General features: G+C 41.7%; 1 protein-coding gene across 1 annotated transcript in view; it reads right to left on the reverse strand.

Annotated features, from left to right (window-relative positions):
• The window catches only part of LOC121323379 (protein disulfide-isomerase A5-like), a 36,136-nt gene that overhangs the window by 12,125 nt on the left and 4,435 nt on the right, over positions 1-19,576 (reverse strand). The window contains exons 3-12 of the mRNA XM_041264413.1: positions 19,181-19,268; positions 15,985-16,068; positions 15,778-15,823; positions 13,528-13,620; positions 13,263-13,323; positions 10,484-10,551; positions 9,438-9,529; positions 7,515-7,586; positions 2,767-2,903; positions 28-98 (exon numbers count right to left, since the gene is read on the reverse strand). Coding sequence (XP_041120347.1) covers positions 28-98; positions 2,767-2,903; positions 7,515-7,586; positions 9,438-9,529; positions 10,484-10,551; positions 13,263-13,323; positions 13,528-13,620; positions 15,778-15,823; positions 15,985-16,068; positions 19,181-19,268 — 812 coding nt within the window. The remainder of the gene's footprint in view (positions 1-27; positions 99-2,766; positions 2,904-7,514; positions 7,587-9,437; positions 9,530-10,483; positions 10,552-13,262; positions 13,324-13,527; positions 13,621-15,777; positions 15,824-15,984; positions 16,069-19,180; positions 19,269-19,576) is intronic.

Raw genomic sequence — 19,576 nt, forward strand, 5'->3', positions numbered from 1 at the left:
AAGAAGTGTTCCAGTGAGGAGACTTACATCCTGGTTCTTGTTGAGGACCTCAGCAGCCTCGTCGTATTCAGGCTTCATCTTCTTGCAGTGTCCACACCCTGAACACAGACCACAGGGAGCACAAGTGAAACGGAGGCCATTCAACAAGTTAGTCAGACAAGAAACACAGCATTTCAGAGATAGCTCAGTGCAGAGAGCAGACAGACGAGATTCAGTTTTTAGCCCCATGTAGTCAATTAACTATCTTCTTTCTAACTATTTCACAAGCACAGTGTGAGAAATCTGCATTTGGTTTCTTGTCTGACTGTGTTGTTTCTTCAGTCGTTGTGATGTCACACTTTGGGACCGAAGCCAGGTACATGGTGTAAACAGACTACTCCCAGCAGTGACCCCGGGAACTGAAACATTTTGCTCCATACGGGCCAAATATTTTATCAACTATAAAACAAGAGGCACGGCTGCCATGGAATTCCTGAATGCTCCAGAGTGCTGACATCATACTACAAAACAAACAACATCACTTCCAAGATATTTCTTCTCCTTTGTGGGATACAAGGCCTCTGCTCAAGCCTGCTTCAGCACCTGAAACTGCTCTAATACCCTCCTGTTCACGTAGATCTACACACACAGCTGTTGCACTGTGCTATGCATACCATGTATGAGTGTAGGCAGTGTATTACTATTGATTTATAAAGCATGCTTCTTTTTCACTTTACTGCAACTTCTATAATGGGGTTAAGAGGCATTAAAAAATCTGAAGACATTTTTGAAGGGCCCATTTCATATTTCCCTAACAATTTTCTAAATTGAAAACCACTATATTTTCCACGTGGGAAGCAGAGTTCTGTTTACTTAGATTCAGTGCAGCCATGGTAGGTCTGCCTTGTAACTAGCAAGCCATTCAACACCCCTGATAAAGCTAATTTACCTCCACAAGTTAATTTAGCTAAAACAACTCAAACCCAGCTGGGAACAGGAACACAGCGCAAAAGCTGGTACAGTGGCTTGCGAAAGTACTGACCCCCCTTGGCATTTTTGCTATTTTGTTGCCTTACAACCTGGAATTAAAATGGATTTTTTGGGGGTTTGTATCATTTGATTTACACAACATGCCTACCACTTTGAAGATGCAAAATATTTTTTATTGTGAAACAAACAAGAAATAAGACAAAAAAACAGAAAACTTGAGCATGCATAACTATTCACCCCCCCCAAAGTCAATACTTTGTAGAGCCACCTTTTGCAGCAATTACAGCTGCAAGTCTCTTGGGGTATGTATCTATAAGCTTGGCACATCTAGTCACTGGGATTTTTGCCCATTCTTCAAGGCAAAACTGCTCCAGCTCCTTCAAGTTGGATGGGTTCCACTGGTGTACAGCAATCTTTAAGTCATACCATAGATTCTCAATTGGATTGGTCTGGGCTTTGACTAGGCCATTCCAAGACATTTAAATGTTTCCCCTTAAACCACTCGAGTGTTGCTTTAGCAGTATGCTTAGGGTCATTGTCCTGCTGGAAGGTGAACCTCCGTCCCAGTCTCAAATCTCTGGAAGACTGAAACAGGTTTCCCTCAAGAATTTCCCTGTATTTAGCGCCATCCATCATTCCTTCAATTCTGACCAGTTTCCCAGTCCCTGCCGATGAAAAACATCCCCACAGCATGATGCTGCCACCACCATGCTTCACTGTGGGGATGGTGTTCTTGGGGTGATGAGAGGTGTTGGGTTTGTGCCAGACATAGCGTTTTCCTTGATGGCCAAAAAGCTCAATTTTAGTCTCATCTGACCAGAGTACCTTCTTCCATATGTTTGGGGAGTCTCCCACATGCCTCTTGGCAAACACCAAACGTGTTTGCTTATTTTTTTCTTTAAGCAATGGCTTTTTTCTGGCCACTCTTCCGTAAAGCCCAGCTCTGTGGAGTGTACGGCTTAAAGTGGTCCTATGGACAGATACTCCAATCTCCGCTGTGGAGCTTTGCAGCTCCTTCAGGGTTATCTTTGGTCTCTTTGTTGCCTCTCTGATTAATGCCCTCCTTGCTAGGTTTGTTGTGGTGCCATATTCTTTCCATTTTTTAGTAATGGCTTTAATGGTGCTCCGTGGGATGTTCAAAGTTTCTGATATTCTTTTATAACCCAACCCTGATCTGTACTTCTCCACAACTTTGTCCCTGACCTGTTTGGAGAGCTCCTTGGTCTTCATGGTGCCCCTTGCTTAGTGGTGTTGCAGACTCTGGGGCCTTTCAGAACAGGTGTATATATACTGAGATCATGTGACAGATCATGTGACACTTAGATTGCACACAGGTGGACTTTATTTAACTAATTATGTGACTTCTGAAGGTACTTGGTTGCACCAGATCTTATTTAAAGGCTTAATAGCAGAGGGGGTCAATACATATGCACGCACCACTTTTCCGTTATTTATTTTTTAGAAACAAGTTATTTTTTTAATTTCACTTCACCAATTTGGACTATTTTGTGTATGTCCATTACATGAAATCCAAATAAAAATCAATTTTAATTCCAGGTTGTAAGGCAACAAAATAGAAAAAATGCCAAGGGGGGTCAATACTTTCGCAAGCCACTGTAGTATAAAACATTTCCACCAAATTCAATTGTAGAGACACGGCTGTGTACAACATGCTATTCATAATGTTTTTTAAATCATGGAATCAATTAAATTACAAAATGTAAGGTTAGCATTAAAGTATTCAAAGTGATATGCTTGTTTAGTGGATATGTGAATTCCATGCAGTTTACTACTCACAGGGGGCATAAAACATGAGCAGCACTGAAGGGTGATCCTGGAGGAACTGGTGGAAATTGTCGTCAGTCAGGTGGAACACTGCAGAGCCCTGTTCAGACCACGCCACCTCTGGAGCTTGGGGCTGCGGAGGCTGAGGGCTACAGGAGAGACACAAAAACACCATGGACTGAAATCACGGACAAATCTTTAGATCCGATCATCAGAGTTAAAAACACATCATGGACTGAAATCACGGACTAATCTTTAGATCCGATCATCAGAGTTAAAAACACATCATGGACTGAAATCATGGACTAATCTTTAGATCCGATCATCAGAGTTAAAAACACATCATGGACTGAAATCATGGACTAATCTTCAGATCTGATCATCAGAGTTAAAAAAAACATCATGGACTGAAATCATGGACTAATCTTCAGAATTGATCATCAGAGTTAAAAACACATCATGGACTGAAATCACGGACTAATCTTTAGATCCGATCATCAGAGTTAAAAACACATCATGGACTGAAATCATGGACTAATCTTTAGATCCGATCATCAGAGTTAAAAACACATCATGGACTGAAATCACGGACTAATCTTTAGATCCGATCATCAGAGTTAAAAACACATCATGGACTGAAATCATGGACTAATCTTTAGATCCAATCATCAGAGTTAAAAACACATCATGAACAGAAATCATGGACTAATCTTTAGATCCAATCATCAGAGTTAAAAACACATCATGGACTGAAATCATGGACTAATCTTCAGAACCGATTGAAGTAACTTACAAAAATGATAAGAACATAAGAACATAAGAAAGTTTACAAACGAGAGGAGGCCATTCGGCCCATCTTGCTAGTTTGGTTGTTAGTAGCTTACTGATCCCAAAATCTCATCAAGCAGTTTCTTGAAGGATCCCAGGGTGTCAGCTTCAACAACATTACTGGGGAGTTGATTCCAGACCCTCACAATTCTCTGTGTAAAAAAGTGTCTCCTATTTTCTGTTCTGAATGCCCCTTTTTCTAAACTCCATTTGTGACCCCTGGTCCTTGTTTCTTTTTTCAGGCTGAAAAAGTCCCTTGGGTCAACACTGTCAATACCTTTTAGAATTTTGAATGCTTGAATTAGGTCGCCACGTAGTCTTCTTTGTTCAAGACTGAACAGATTCAATTCTTTTAGCCTGTCTGCATATGACATGCCTTTTAAGCCCGGAATAATTCTGGTCGCTCTTCTTTGCACTCTTTCTAGAGCAGCAATATCTTTTTTATAGCGAGGTGACCAGAACTGAACACAATATTCAAGATGAGGTCTTACTAGTGCATTGTACCATTTTAACATTACTTCCCTTGATTTAAATTCAACACTTTTCACAATGTATCCGAGCAGCCATCAATCCTGGATCGCGCGGCACTTTACACACACTTGGTTTAGCTCCGCTGGGTTTTCTCGCATTTCCCACATCAAGCAGGTGTCACAGATTACTGGCTTGAAGACCATGTTGAGGTTTTTTTTTTTTGAAGTTTAGTTTCTTCTGCAGCCGTCAACCTGCTTTCAAACTGCTTCGAAACTGCTCTGTACTTTTCCACGCCTGTACTTCTCCCACTCGCTGTCGCTGGGAAGACTGCCTCGTTTAACTGCGTTGTTCTGCTGTGCTGTTGGCTCCTCCCCTCGCCCGTATCTCAAAACGGCGCTGAATTTGAATCAGCTGCTCCGAGTTTCAGCTTGTTTGTTATCAGAAAAACACACGCGGCTGTTTGACTTTGAGCTGCTGCTGTGTTTCCCCAATGTCCTCTGTTTTCTGATTAAAGCAATTCAAGATGCAATTTCTCCTTTCTGCTTCGAAGCTGCTCTGTACTTTTCCACGCCTGTACTTCTCCCACTCGCTGGTGATTAAGTAGATTCAAGAAAATGCACAGAGTCCTTTTCTTCAATCAGTTGCCAGGTTTATTGAAATATGCAGGGAGTCTGGTCCCAGGTACAGGACAGACAGAATACTCATCATTACAATGTTTGCATGACATTAAATACCCTTCTGTATAGATGGTCCACCTCCTCTTTCTCTGACACTTAACCAATAGCAAAGGTAAAACACATTACTCTGTCACCATATATTTAATCTATTGTGTGTGTGTGTGTGTGTGTGTGTGTGTGTGTGTGTGTGTGTGTGTAGTCTAGTGTGACGACCTCTGACAACCCATTCTTCAGCTCCCTGGTGACCAAAAGGTCCACACATCTGACTTTTGTTATCTTCTTGAGACCCTTTGATCCCAGTGGCATTATCTCTTTCGATCTCTCTGAAATCTTAGAGCCTGGCCCCTTCTGGTCCACAGCATTGTTATCTCGTTAGCTTGCAGTCAATGTTGGGCAAGCTTGTAGACGAAACGTCTCTATCAATTGTTAGCAGCACATGCAATTTGAACCAAACAGTCTGCTATCTGCAATATTAGTCTCCTTTCGGGAAAAAAACACCAGTATAGCTCTGCCAGTCCACATGCGTAGCAAACTGCTAATCAATTCTCGATCCATGTTTTCCAACACCGATCATCAGAGTTAAAAACACATCATGAACTGAAATCATGGACTAATCTTTAGATCCGATCAACAGAGTTAAAAACACATCATGAACTGAAATCATGGACTAATCTTTAGATCCGATCATCAGAGTTAAAACCAGCAGCGGCAGCACAACATCGTGGTTAGGAAACAGCTGCAGCAGCAACCTTCCAGAGAAGCACAGCAACATCTGCACACTCCAACCTCCTCGCTCGTCTTCCGAGCCAAAGAAAGCATTACTGTGGCACATTTAAAAATGTGTGTGCGTATCAGTGAGTGAGCGTGTGTGTATCAGTGAGTAAGTGAGCATGTGTGTGTATCAGCGAGTGAGTGAGCACTCTCTGTGTGTGTGTATCAGTGAGTGAGTGTGTGTGTGTATCAGTGAGTGGGCGTGTGTATCAGCGAGTGAGTGAGCGTGTGTGTGTATCAGTGAGTGAGCGTGTGTGTGTATCAGTGAGTGAGTGAGCGTGTGTGTGTATCAGTGAGTGAGTCAGTGAGCGTGTATCAGTGAGGGAGTGAGTCAGTGTGTGTGAGTGTGTCAGTGAGTGAGTGAGTTAGTGTGTGTGTGTGTATCAGTGAGTTAGTGAGTCAGTGTGTGAGTGAGTCAGTGTGCGTGTATCAGTGAGCGTGTATCAGTGAGTGAGTCAGTGTGTGTGAGTGTGTCAGTGTGCATGTATCAGTGAGTGAGTGAGTCAGTGTGTGTGTGTCAGTGAGTGAGTGCTCTGTGTGTGTGTGTACATCAATGAAGCGAGTGAGTCAGTGGGTGAGTGTGAGTGTATCAGTTAGTGAGTCAGTGTGCGTGTCTCAGTGAGTGAGTGAGTGAGTCAGTGTGAGTGTGTGTCAGTGAGTGAGTGCTCTGTGTGTGTGTGTATATCAGTGAGTGAGTGAGTCAGTGTGTGTGAGTGTGTCAGTAAGTGAGTGCTCTGTGTGTGTGTGTATATCAGTGAGTGAGTGAGTCAGTGTGTGAGTGAGTCAGTGTGTGTATATCAGTGAGTGAGTTCAGTGTGTGTGTGTGTGTATATATCAGTGAGTGAGTGAGTCAGTGTGTGAGTGAGTCAGTGTGCGTGTATTAGTGAGTGAGTGAGTCAGTGTGTGAGTGAGTCAGTGTGTGTATATCAGTGAGTGAGTGAGTCAGTGTGTGTGCGTGTATATATCAGTGAGTGAGTGAGTCAGTGTGTGTGCGTGTATATATCAGTGAGTGAGTGAGTCAGTGTGTGTATATCAGTGTGTGAGTGAGTCAGTGTGTGTGCGTGTGTGTGTATATATCAGTGTGTGAGTGAGTCAGTGTGTGTATATCAGTGTGTGAGTGAGTCAGTGTGTGTGCGTGTGTGTGTATCAGTGAGTGAGTCAGTGAGTCAGTGTGTGTGTGTATATCAGTGTGTGTGTGAGTCAGTGTCAGTATCAGTGAGTGAGTGAGTGTGTGTGTGCAGTGAGTGAGTGAGTGCAGTGTGTGTATATATCAGTGAGTGAGTGAGTCAGTGTGTGTATATCAGTGAGTGAGTCAGTGTGTGTGCGTGTGTGTGTATATATCAGTGAGTGAGTGAGCCAGTGTGTGAGTGAGTCAGTGTGTGTGTATTAGTGAGTGAGTGAGTGAGTCAGTGTGTGTGTGTGTGTCAGTGAGTCAGTATGAGCGTGTGTGTGAGTGAGAATGTGTTCCATAGGGGCACTACATTTCCAGGGATCTGTTGAAGTGCAAACAAGGACAACCTTCTCAATCATCTCAGTCCAAACAGTGCAGCTCTACTGCTGGTTACAGCAATAAAACTGCATTTGCTGACCTGAGTTGTTTCAATAAGAAAGAGTGCCATTGAAAGCTAATGTATCGCTGGAATTTAAAGGGTAAAACACCCTTATTAGATTTGTTTAGGTATTCATGCTGTGTGACTGCACAGCAGTAACTGAATGCGAGAGCTGCTTCTCAGCGTTTTCTTTATTTTCCAACACAATTATGATAACTCATTACATCAGCAACTGCAATATTAGTACCACCAAGGGAAAGCTGGCTGAAAATAAAACCTGGATCATCTAAACAGTGTGCTGGGCCTACAGTCAACTGCACATAATACACTTGCATGGACATTTACACAAAGTCTGCTTGAACTGAAGCTCACACAAAGTGTGGCTATGCCTTTCCTGGCAAGCTGTCAGAAGCGAAGTTCCGTTGTACTAAATACTAATCCCAGGGAATCGGCTCAAACTTACCCTTTCATCCACTCCACTATGTCCTTTGCTGTTGCCCCATAGCTTTCGTAGTGGTGGAGGAACTTTCCTTTCCTTAAAAACAATGAAAAAGGAACGTTAGGCTTCCTGTAATGATGGAAAGGACAAAGATCAAAGCTCTGACCGTATGAATCAGCCAATGTTAATAAAGCTAATAAGGATCAGTGGTGTGGTCGGAAACCTGGAGGTACCAGAACGCCACTAAAATATACATTTTCTTCAGCAATTATTACTCTACAAATTCACATTATTTGTATCCTGAACTCTAGTATCACGTATCATAGGTGATGCATTTCTCTCATTTCTACACATCCAACCTCGTAGTTTATCACAATTCTGTAATTCTAAAACTACTGAGCAGAAACCCTGGTTCCTTATCCAAGCAGATCTTCAATATTCCTTACTGACTTGGAAAACATTCACATTGCAAAGAATGCGCAAAGTATAAACTTGGAGCTGGTGAGAGCGGCAGTTTGTAACTGTCACTAATCACTATGGCTCTGTGAACATTGCTGTATGTAAAGAAATGATCAAACAGTTTATGTTCGTACAGATCATTTCACATGCCTTTCAAGAAACTCCGCTTTCTGTCAGAGATAAATTGCAGACTCTATCCCAGATTAAACATTTTCATTTTATTAAAACAATTCAAATCCAAAAGGGAATAACCAGCTAATAAAAAAGAAAACCAAGCACGCCTCTGACTGGGACCGTTTCCTTTTACTGTAGGTTTGTGTGTAAAGACACGTCTCAGGGAGGCACTTACTGCAGAAGCTCCTTTTGTGTTTTATACAGCTGCACCAGAACTTAATTATCCCTTTAGGGTGCAAAATACTGGTTTAAAAGCAGCTGCAGCAGCACTGCAATGCAACGCGCAGCTCTTGACATGAACACCACATATCTGATATGGAGCGCCATTTGTGCCAAAACTACCCAGCCATTCAACTGTCAATTTGTTTGTCAATTCATAAATTGGTCAATTTGTCCAGCAATTCGTTCATAAATTTGTCAACTCATACAGTAATTAATAAGCATATTTGTTAATTCATCTAATAATTCATTAATGTGTCAATTCAGTAATACGAAAGGCTTTAAAGGACCTGCCAATTTCCACAGAACGGGACAGTGCTCAGAAAATAGCATTTTTCATAATAATTACATATTGTCAGAATTTGCTAATGTTGCCATTTTCTTCAAAAGGCCTTGGGCAAATGTGAAATCTACTTCAAAAGTTTGATGCATTTTTTTAAGATGGTGAAAACCAGCAAAACTTCTTAAGCTTCCATTGAATCTCCATAGAATTTATTTTCCTGAACGCTCTGTACATATCACAATGCTTCACAAGCAGTGAGACGAGAGTCTCCATTGAAAATCAGCAGAGTCCAGTATTTTGTTAAATGGAATATCTTTTGAAATGATTGGCTGAAGCAGTTTTGAGTGAAGATGGATTTTCAATGGTTAAAATATTAGTACGTGCTCCCACTGGCTAGTTGTTGGGAAGTTTGTCTGGTTGATTGGAAATTTGCAGGTCCTTTACAGCCTTTCATATTAATGAACTGACAAATTAATTAATTATTAGATAAATTAACAAATATGTTTATGAATTAGTGTATAAATTGATGAATTCCTGGACGAATTTCTGGACAAATTGACCAATTCATGAATTGACAAACGAATTGAGAAACAAATTGACAAATGAATGGCTGGATAGTTTTGGCACAAATGGCGCTCCATAGTTTGGAGACACATCAGAGAGCTCTGAACACTCGGACTCACATTCAGGGGAAGCCCCCAGCGCCCGGCTCTCCTGCAGTATGTTGAAAACCGCCTGTAACATTCTCTTAACGTCTAACAAGGCAGCCCTGCTCTGTAACGCTTTTCACTAGGCAGAGTGCAGAACCTTACTCGAAGTAACAGAAGGTGGGATAGCCCTTGACACCGAACTCCTGCTTGATCCCTTCAAACTCTGACTGGTGCACGTTCATTCCTGCAAACACCTGGAAAAACAACAGCAAGAACTGGAAAAACAACAGCAAGAAATAAACATTCACTTCCTATTGCATGTCTTTTAAACTGGGCCCAATAGCCCCAAACTGGGTACTTACTGGACACAATACCTTTCCAACATGGCCCACTTACTTTCTTTTTTTGTTACCCAAACCCACGGCAATTAGCTATAAAAACCAACTAATAAATAGGAATTTCCAGTAACAAATTCAGAAAAGGATCCAAACTCTCTTTCCAAAACTTCTTTCAAATTAACAGCTTAAGGGGATATTTACATGTCTCCTAATCAAAACTTTAAAGTAGGTTTCTGAAAAGCCTGGGCACAGACTCTACAAGACTGATGGGTTTGTTTTTTTAGAGCTTTGTGGAGCACAAAATATTTTAAAAACATGAAAGCTGTGCCCACAATCCTACAGACAAAGAGATTTACCCAAGGCCAACTCCAACAACTTCTTATGAAGGCAGCAGCCATGGGAATATGCTGGGACACTGAGGCGACCCACTTGTTCTGATCTTATATCATACACGAAAAAAAGCAGCAATACTTCAAGCAAGGCTTCTGAACGCAGCTGTCAAAGCACAAGTATACACAGGATGAACTGAGCCACACACAGCATGAAGTTTAGTTTGCTTCTGGTTTTTGCTGCAATTGCAACACCAAAAAAAATTAACCCATTGTCAGTCTGCTTAGAAAGTATAAATGAACCCTCTTTATAACAGTCCTGTCTGCTGGGAAAGAGCTCACTCTTTAAAATGTGTTTTCATTCAACTTTATGAAGCAAAATATCCCACTGCAAAGCAGTTTGAGCCTTTGCAACATTAAATGTGAGCTTCACTGACACACCAGGAATGGCTCTCACTGCCGCACAATGCAAGATTATTTCCTGTGCCACAATAAATGAAATAAAGAAGAACTTGTCAAGGCCTTTAGACAGGTCACTTACATATGAACCCTTGACCTCGGAGGCTGCCTGCTGGAACACAGGCATCATTCTCTTACACACGCCACACCCTTCAAAGAACAGACAAAGAGATCAAGGGGCCGCACAGAGTTTAAACTGGACACGTTATTAAATTAAACTTTGCCTCATTGACAGCGAATTAACAACGGTTTTTCTCTTGCTGAATGTACTGTGAGGAGAGTTAACAGTGTGTGTTAACAGTGTGCTTCTCTGAATAGCACAGTGAACACAGTTAACAGTGTGCTGCTCTGAATAGCACAGTCCACACAGTTAACAGTGTGCTTCTCTGAATAGTACAGTGAACACAGTTAACAGTGTGCTTCTCTGAATAGCACAGTCCACACAGTTAACAGTGTGCTTCTCTGAATAGCACAGTGAACACAGTTAACAGTGTGCTGCTCTGGATAGTACAGTGCACACAGTTAACAGTGTGCTGCTCTGAATAGCACAGTCCACACAGTTAACAGTGTGCTTCTCTGAATAGCACAGTCCACACAGTTAACAGTGTGCTGCTCTGGATAGCACAGTCCACACAGTTAACAGTGTGCTTCTCTGAATAGCACAGTCAACACAGTTAACAGTGTGCTTCTCTGAATAGCACAGTCCACACAGTTAACAGTGTGCTTCTCTGAATAGTACAGTGAACACAGTTAACAGTGTGCTTCTCTGAATAGCACAGTCAACACAGTTAACAGTGTGCTGCTCTGAATAGCACAGTGCACACAGTTAACAGTGTGCTGCTCTGAATAGCACAGTGCACACAGTTAACAGTGTGCTGCTCTGAATAGCACAGTCCACACAGTTAACAGTGTGCTTCTCTGAATAGCACAGTCCACACAGTTAACAGTGTGCTGCTCTGAATAGCACAGTCCACACAGTTAACAGTGTGCTGCTCTGAATAGCACAGTCCACACAGTTAACAGTGTGCTTCTCTGAATAGTACAGTCCACACAGTTAACAGTGTGCTGCTCTGGATAGCACAGTGAACACAGTTAACAGTGTGCTTCTCTGAATAGCACAGTCCACACAGTTAACAGTGTGCTTCTCTGAATAGCACAGTCCACACAGTTAACAGTGTGCTTCTCTGAATAGCACAGTCCACACAGTTAACAGTGTGCTGCTCTGAATAGCACAGTCCACACAGTTAACAGTGTGCTGCTCTGGATAGTACAGTGAACACAGTTAACAGTGTGCTGCTCTGAATAGCACAGTCCACACAGTTAACAGTGTGCTGCTCTGAATAGCACAGTCCACACAGTTAACAGTGTGCTGCTCTGGATAGCACAGTCCACACAGTTAACAGTGTGCTTCTCTGAATAGCACAGTGAACACAGTTAACAGTGTGCTGCTCTGAATAGCACAGTCCACACAGTTAACAGTGTGCTTCTCTGAATAGCACAGTCCACACAGTTAACAGTGTGCTGCTCTGAATAGTACAGTGAACACAGTTAACAGTGTGCTGCTCTGAATAGCACAGTGAACACAGTTAACAGTGTGCTGCTCTGGATAGCACAGTGCACACAGTTAACAGTGTGCTGCTCTGAATAGCACAGTCCACACAGTTAACAGTGTGCTGCTCTGAATAGCACAGTCCACACAGTTAACAGTGTGCTTCTCTGAATAGCACAGTGAACACAGTTAACAGTGTGCTGCTCTGAATAGTACAGAACACAGTTAACAGCTCTGAATAGCACACACAGTTAACAGTGTGCTGCTCTGAATAGCACAGTCCACACAGTTAACAGTGTGCTTCTCTGAATAGCACAGTCAACACAGTTAACAGTGTGCTTCTCTGAATAGCACAGTGAACACAGTTAACAGTGTGCTTCTCTGAATAGCACAGTGAACACAGTTAACAGTGTGCTTCTCTGAATAGCACAGTCAACACAGTTAACAGTGTGCTTCTCTGAATAGCACAGTCAACACAGTTAACAGTGTGCTTCTCTGAATAGCACAGTCAACACAGTTAACAGTGTGCTTCTCTGAATAGCACAGTCAACACAGTTAACAGTGTGCTTCTCTGAATAGCACAGTGAACACAGTTAACAGTGTGCTGCTCTGAATAGCACAGTGAACACAGTTAACAGTGTGCTTCTCTGAATAGTACAGTGAACACAGTTAACAGTGTGCTTCTCTGAATAGCACAGTCCACACAGTTAACAGTGTGCTGCTCTGAATAGCACAGTCCACACAGTTAACAGTGTGCTGCTCTGAATAGTACAGTGAACACAGTTAACAGTGTGCTTCTCTGAATAGCACAGTCCACACAGTTAACAGTGTGCTGCTCTGGATAGCACAGTGAACACAGTTAACAGTGTGCTGCTCTGAATAGCACAGTCCACACAGTTAACAGTGTGCTGCTCTGAATAGCACAGTCCACACAGTTAACAGTGTGCTTCTCTGAATAGCACAGTGAACACAGTTAACAGTGTGCTTCTCTGAATAGCACAGTCCACACAGTTAACAGTGTGCTTCTCTGAATAGCACAGTCCACACAGTTAACAGTGTGCTGCTCTGGATAGTACAGTCAACACAGTTAACAGTGTGCTTCTCTGAATAGCACAGTCCACACAGTTAACAGTGTGCTGCTCTGAATAGCACAGTCCACACAGTTAACAGTGTGCTGCTCTGGATAGTACAGTGAACACAGTTAACAGTGTGCTGCTCTGAATAGCACAGTCCACACAAATCTTGTAATGTGAGGTCTTCATCGACATAATATATGCTAACATACACAGAATACAGAAAAAGCTAAACTTACATGGAGCGTAAAACATCATTAGAATTGGCCTTTCTTCCTTCTTCAGCAGCTTTCTGAATTCCTGAGGTCAACAGACACGTCACTTCTACTGCATTGCATTCTATTTGATTTATAATTACAAATAGAAACTAAAGTGCAACATGGCAGTTTGCATACAGTATTAAATAGGAAGACATGGCAGATACATGTACACTGTGAACATTTTAAAACATAATTTATACAGACATTACGGACAATTTAATTTCAAGGGTATACTGTATCCAACCTTCTCATTTTCAATGTGAGTGACGTCTTTGGCTTCTGGATTCTCTTCCCATAGTGGAGCCCCAGCTGGATCCTTTAGAAAAGCGACCATGGACTGCAGATACCAAGAAAAACAAACAAAAACACAAAACACAGCGTTTACTGAAGATCCATTGCACTGGGCTCGTACAGTTCATTCCAATGCAGGCCTTTATTCCAACAGGAGGGCCAGTTAATAAAACAAATCAACTGCTAACATCCAGCAATAAACTGGACGAGCCAAGGCTGAGTCCCCCGTCCAAACAGTTCAGATCTGTACAGCACTTGTAAACCTGCTTCCTCTTATTTATATAGCATTGAGAGGGGCTGTATTAAGATCTTCCACAGTTCAGATCTGTACAGCACATGTCAACCTGCTTCCTCTTATTTATATAGCATTGGGAGGGGCTGTATTAAGATCTTCCACAGTTCAGATCTGTACAGCACTTGTAAACCTGCTTCCTCTTATTTATATAGCATTGGCAGGGGCTGTATTAAGATCTTCCACAGTTCAGATCTGTACAGCACTTGTAAACCTGCTTCCTCTTATTTATATAGCATTGGAAGGGGCTGTATTAAGATCTTCCACAGTTCAGATCTGTACAGCACTTGTAAACCTGCTTCCTCTTATTTATATAGCATTGAGAGGGGCTGTATTAAGATCTTCCACAGTTCAGATCTGTACAGCACTTGTAAACCTGCTTCCTCTTATTTATATAGCATTGGGAGGGGCTGTATTAAGATCTTCCACAGTTCAGATCTGTACAGCACTTGTCAAACTGCTTCCTCTTATTTATATAGCATTGGGAGGGGCTGTATTAAGATCTTCCACAGTTCAGATCTGTACAGCACTTGTCAAACTGCTTCCTCTTATTTATATAGCATTGGGAGGGGCTGTATTAAGATCTTCCACAGTTCAGATCTGTACAGCACTTGTAAACCTGCTTCCTCTTATTTATATAGCATTGGCAGGGGCTGTATTAAGATCTTCCACAGTTCAGATCTGTACAGCACTTGTAAACCTGCTTCCTCTTATTTATATAGCATTGGGAGGGGCTGTATTAAGATCTTCCACAGTTCAGATCTGTACAGCACTTGTAAACCTGCTTCCTCTTATTTATATAGCATTGGCAGGGGCTGTATTAAGATCTTCCACAGTTCAGATCTGTACAGCACTTGTAAACCTGCTTCCTCTTATTTATATAGCATTGGCAGGGGCTGTATTAAGATCTTCCACAGTTCAGATCTGTACAGCACTTGTAAACCTGCTTCCTCTTATTTATATAGCATTGGGAGGGGCTGTATTAAGATCTTCCACAGTTCAGATCTGTACAGCACTTGTAAACCTGCTTCCTCTTATTTATATAGCATTGGGAGGGGCTGTATTAAGATCTTCCACAGTTCAGATCTGTACAGCACTTGTAAACCTGCTTCCTCTTATTTATATAGCATTGGCAGGGGCTGTATTAAGATCTTCCACAGTTCAGATCTGTACAGCACTTGTAAACCTGCTTCCTCTTATTTATATAGCATTGGGAGGGGCTGTATTAAGATCTTCCACAGTTCAGATCTGTACAGCACTTGTAAACCTGCTTCCTCTTATTTATATAGCATTGGGAGGGGCTGTATTAAGATCTTCCACAGTTCAGATCTGTACAGCACTTGTAAACCTGCTTCCTCTTATTTATATAGCATTGGCAGGGGCTGTATTAAGATCTTCCACAGTTCAGATCTGTACAGCACTTGTAAACCTGCTTCCTCTTATTTATATAGCATTGAGAGGGGCTGTATTAAGATCTTCCACAGTTCAGATCTGTACAGCACTTGTAAACCTGCTTCCTCTTATTTATATAGCATTGGCAGGGGCTGTATTAAGATCTTCCACAGTTCAGATCTGTACAGCACTTGTAAACCTGCTTCCTCTTATTTATATAGCACTGGGAGGGGCTGTATTAAGATCTTCCACAGTTCAGATCTGTACAGCACTTGTAAACCTGCTTCCTCTTATTTATATAGCATTGGGAGGGGCTGTATTAAGATCTTCCACAGTTCAGATCTGTACAGCACTTGTAAACCTGCTTCCTCTTATTTATATAGCATTGGGAGGGGCTGTATTAAGATCTTCCACAGTTCAGATCTGTACAGCACTTTTGAAAGCTTACGTTTAAAGCTTGATGCTTATTCTGTGCCATTTACAGTTTCATTAACTAAAAGTTTTTGTTTTTTAGTTTACCTTGTATTTTTCAGGTCTGTTATATTCTGTATGAAAGGTTCCATCTCTTTATAGAAAAAATAAAACAGATTAATGATCGTGTTAGTCATGTCAAATACAAACTCATTGCTGTTTATATATATCATTGTAATACCACAGAACATACAGTGCCTCATACAAAGCCAATACATTTCTCTTGTACTTCATGCGAATGACTTTCCTCCTTACTTGTAATGCAGCAATTCAACTCCATTTTTCTTCGAGCTGGGGTCGACCTTCGTCTTTTTGCAGAGCTTTCGTCCTTCAGAGTCTCTGGAAATGTAAAGCAATGATTTACTTTTCAATAATACAAGAGGCAGAGGAGACAGTACGATTAACAGGTATGCTAATACACAGATAACTTCTTATTGAGCCAATCTGTTTGGCAAAGCCACCTGTTTCGAGGTTGATCCAAGTAATCGGTGCCGTTTAGGACACAAACAACAGACAAGCAAGCACCGACTGTACTATCATCCGCCCAAGTAAGAGCTCCCACCTTGAACTATCTGATTCAGGGTCAGCAAGCTTAAACCACAAGAGAAATACAAATCAACAGCGATTGTCTAGTGAGGCAGTAACCTTGGAGACCTCAGACAGACTCAGAGAAACTTGAAGTGTTGTGGCACTGCAAGGTTTAACAAGGCGCACTAAAGAGACAGCTTCTTTTTTAAATAAAAAGTAACAGCACAATAGGACAAAACCTGTAACCACTGCTGAGCAATCTAGTGATCCAGGCAGGCAGAAAGTCTCCGGGGATTGTTGCTTTAATTAAGAAACGCTTGCTGCAGAGAAGCAGCAACACGAATGCAACCACCAGCACAGCGGACAGCCTGGTATCCTGAAATGTTAATGAGCTGGAAAACCAGTGAACAGAAAGAAACATGAAGCAAACAAAAGACTCTTCCGAGTCAAAGCCCAACGTGAACAGAAAAGTCAACAATGAAACGAAACCCTGTCTGCGAACGAATCTGCGTCGCTGAACGACACACAACATGGTTAATAACCTTTCTGCCAAGAAACAAACGTGAACCAATTTAATCCAGATAGGAATCAATGAAATCAAACACATCTTCTAAAAGATTAGGTTATTTGTCAGTGAGCTTTTGTCATGATTCTTTTGTGATTTTTGACCATTCTTCAATTCAAAATTATTCCAGTTCATTCATATTCCGAGGACTTCTCCTGTGCACAGCCTTCTTCAACTCATCCCAAAGATTCTCAGTCAGATTTAGATCGGGACTTTGACTAGGCCATTCCAGAACCTTGATTTGATTCTTCTTTAACTATTCTGCAGTAGAGTTTGATGTGTTCTTTGGATCGTTGTCATGTTGGAACGTCCAGTTGCGCATTAAAACAAATTTTGGGTTTCAGAGGATTGGCCAATATCTTTTGGTATGCTACGGAATCCATGTACCATGTACTGGAACTAAATTTTCTGTGCCATTAGGGGAAAAACAGCCCCATAGAAGGATATTACCACCTTCATGCTTGACAGTAGGTACGGTGTACTTTTCTTTGTACGTCTCACCACACTCAAAACGTAACAACTATCAGCGTGAACAAACAGCTTGATTTTAGTTTCAACCTTTGACCAAAACTCATATGCATCATTCAAATGCCATTTTTCAAATAAGCGTTTGTCCTTGTGAAATTTTCCTTGGCCGGCAACCACTGAGACCTAAACCATGCAATACTTGACCTGTGGTTGAAATGGAAACCCCAGTCCCACTTGCAGTCAGTTCACTTTGAATATCTTTGGCAGTCAATCTCAGATTGTTATTAACCTTCCTCACAATTATTGTTCACTTGTTCTTGGTGAAAGAACCTTTTTTCTTCCAGACCGAGGGAGCGTTGTGACAGTATGTCACAAAGACGGCTCTAGTGGGGGACGACAGGCGAGAAACAGGAACCAGGAAATAAACAAGAGAGGTGGAGTTGGGTGGAGCTGAGCGATTGGTTTCGCTCAGCATTTAATAATGAACAGACAGAAAATAAAATGTTGTAAAGATAAACAAAACACAGGACACGGCACTTTCGCCAAAATAAATAGACAAACAAATGGACGACACAGACAAACACGGTGAGCTGATATTTTAACGATTACTTTGATTATTACTTCCGTCTCCAATCCCGTTCTCCACTCACCGAACACACAACCCCGAGTGAGTGAAAACACGCTGCTTTTATGCAGCAGTACGGAGACTCGATTGCTAATCAATCATTCAATTGGAGTCTCGGTACAACTGCACGTGAATTAATAAAGTGCAATTCCCCGTGCTCACATATTATTACATTTGACTTGCACGTGAAGTGCTGTGCAATCCTCGTGCCTAAACAAAAATACATTTTAAACCACTTTACTGTGTTACACAGACCTGTTTCTATCCCCTGTACCAATGACTATACACCAACATTAACACACAACATACAACATAAAATACACACAGGGGCGGGGCACGTCGCCACACAATACCATGAGTCTTCAACTTCTGGATAACAGAAACAGAAGTTGAAATTGGGATACTCAAATGCTTGGAGATCTTCTTGTATCCTTCTCCAGCTTTATGACAATAAATAAAATCTTTACTTTTTTCAATATTGACTTATTAGTAATGACAGCACTCATCCAATGCCTAACCATTTTATACTCTCTAAGAATGTTCACCTGCAATCCAGCCTTTTCTAGACTTTTCTATAATTAAGTTCTGCATTATCACACTGAAAATTTAAGCACCTTGTAAACAACACTATCACAGCATCAAAGGGTATGAATACTTCTGAATTAGCATTTTTGGAGTTTTGCAAAAAATAAAAATAAAATGCTGAAATATATAATTGTAGATATCTATTTCTTGTAACTTTTCCTCATCCACAAAAGCAAAACTTTTGCTACAAAAGACTTTTCCTAAAATTCTTTGTTTTTGAGAAATTTGTAGAAATTATAAAATTTCCATTGAGGCATGTAAACTTTTAACTACAACTGTATGTGTGTATGTATGTATGTATTTATTATGTTATGTCCAGCTAACCTCTCTCTGTCAACTCCTGCTAATTGTACTGTACCGTCCCCCTGGACCTCTCACTCATTTTCTCGATGAACTTGACTATCTCCTCTCCTCCCTCCCCTCTCTGTCTACCCCAACTGTCCTGTTAGGTGATTTCAATATCCATCTCTCCAACCCCACCCACTCTGCCAGATTCCTTCCTGTCCTTCACTCACCTCTGGACCTCACCTTCTCCAGGGCCTGCTGCCCCTCCACCCTCTCTGATCACTATTTCATCTCTTTTTCTGTCCCCCTCTCTTTCACCTCCCTCCTATAGACTCCTTTTCCCACCTCTCTGTAGACTCTGCTACCTCCGACCATCCCACCCATCACAGACTTACCCACAATTCACCCACGCAATGGTACCCTGGCCTTTCACAGCTTGTGCCACGTCAGAGAGAAACTTGAGCTGGCTTTCACCTGCAGCAGCTGAGAAGAAAAACAAACAAGGGTGTCACCAAACTGTCCCCTCACAGCCAGCCACTACAGAGCAGCCTGCTGGCTATGTGTGCACAGGTAAGGCTGCAGAATACTCCAGGGACAGGAACAGACTGTACACTGTGGAGGAAACACTGCTGAAGCATCAGTCTTCAGGTTGGTATTCATTTCCAGTGCTGAACACCAAGGCATTTAAAGTGCTTTGGATTTCCATTGATTGGCTGGTTCAGTGGGAACGGCCTAAGAGTGGACTCACTGTGAAACAATAAACACACACACTTAATGGAGAACATGTTTAA

Source organism: Polyodon spathula, chromosome 11 (genome assembly GCF_017654505.1).
Source record: "Polyodon spathula isolate WHYD16114869_AA chromosome 11, ASM1765450v1, whole genome shotgun sequence".
Lineage (NCBI taxonomy): Eukaryota > Metazoa > Chordata > Actinopteri > Acipenseriformes > Polyodontidae > Polyodon > Polyodon spathula.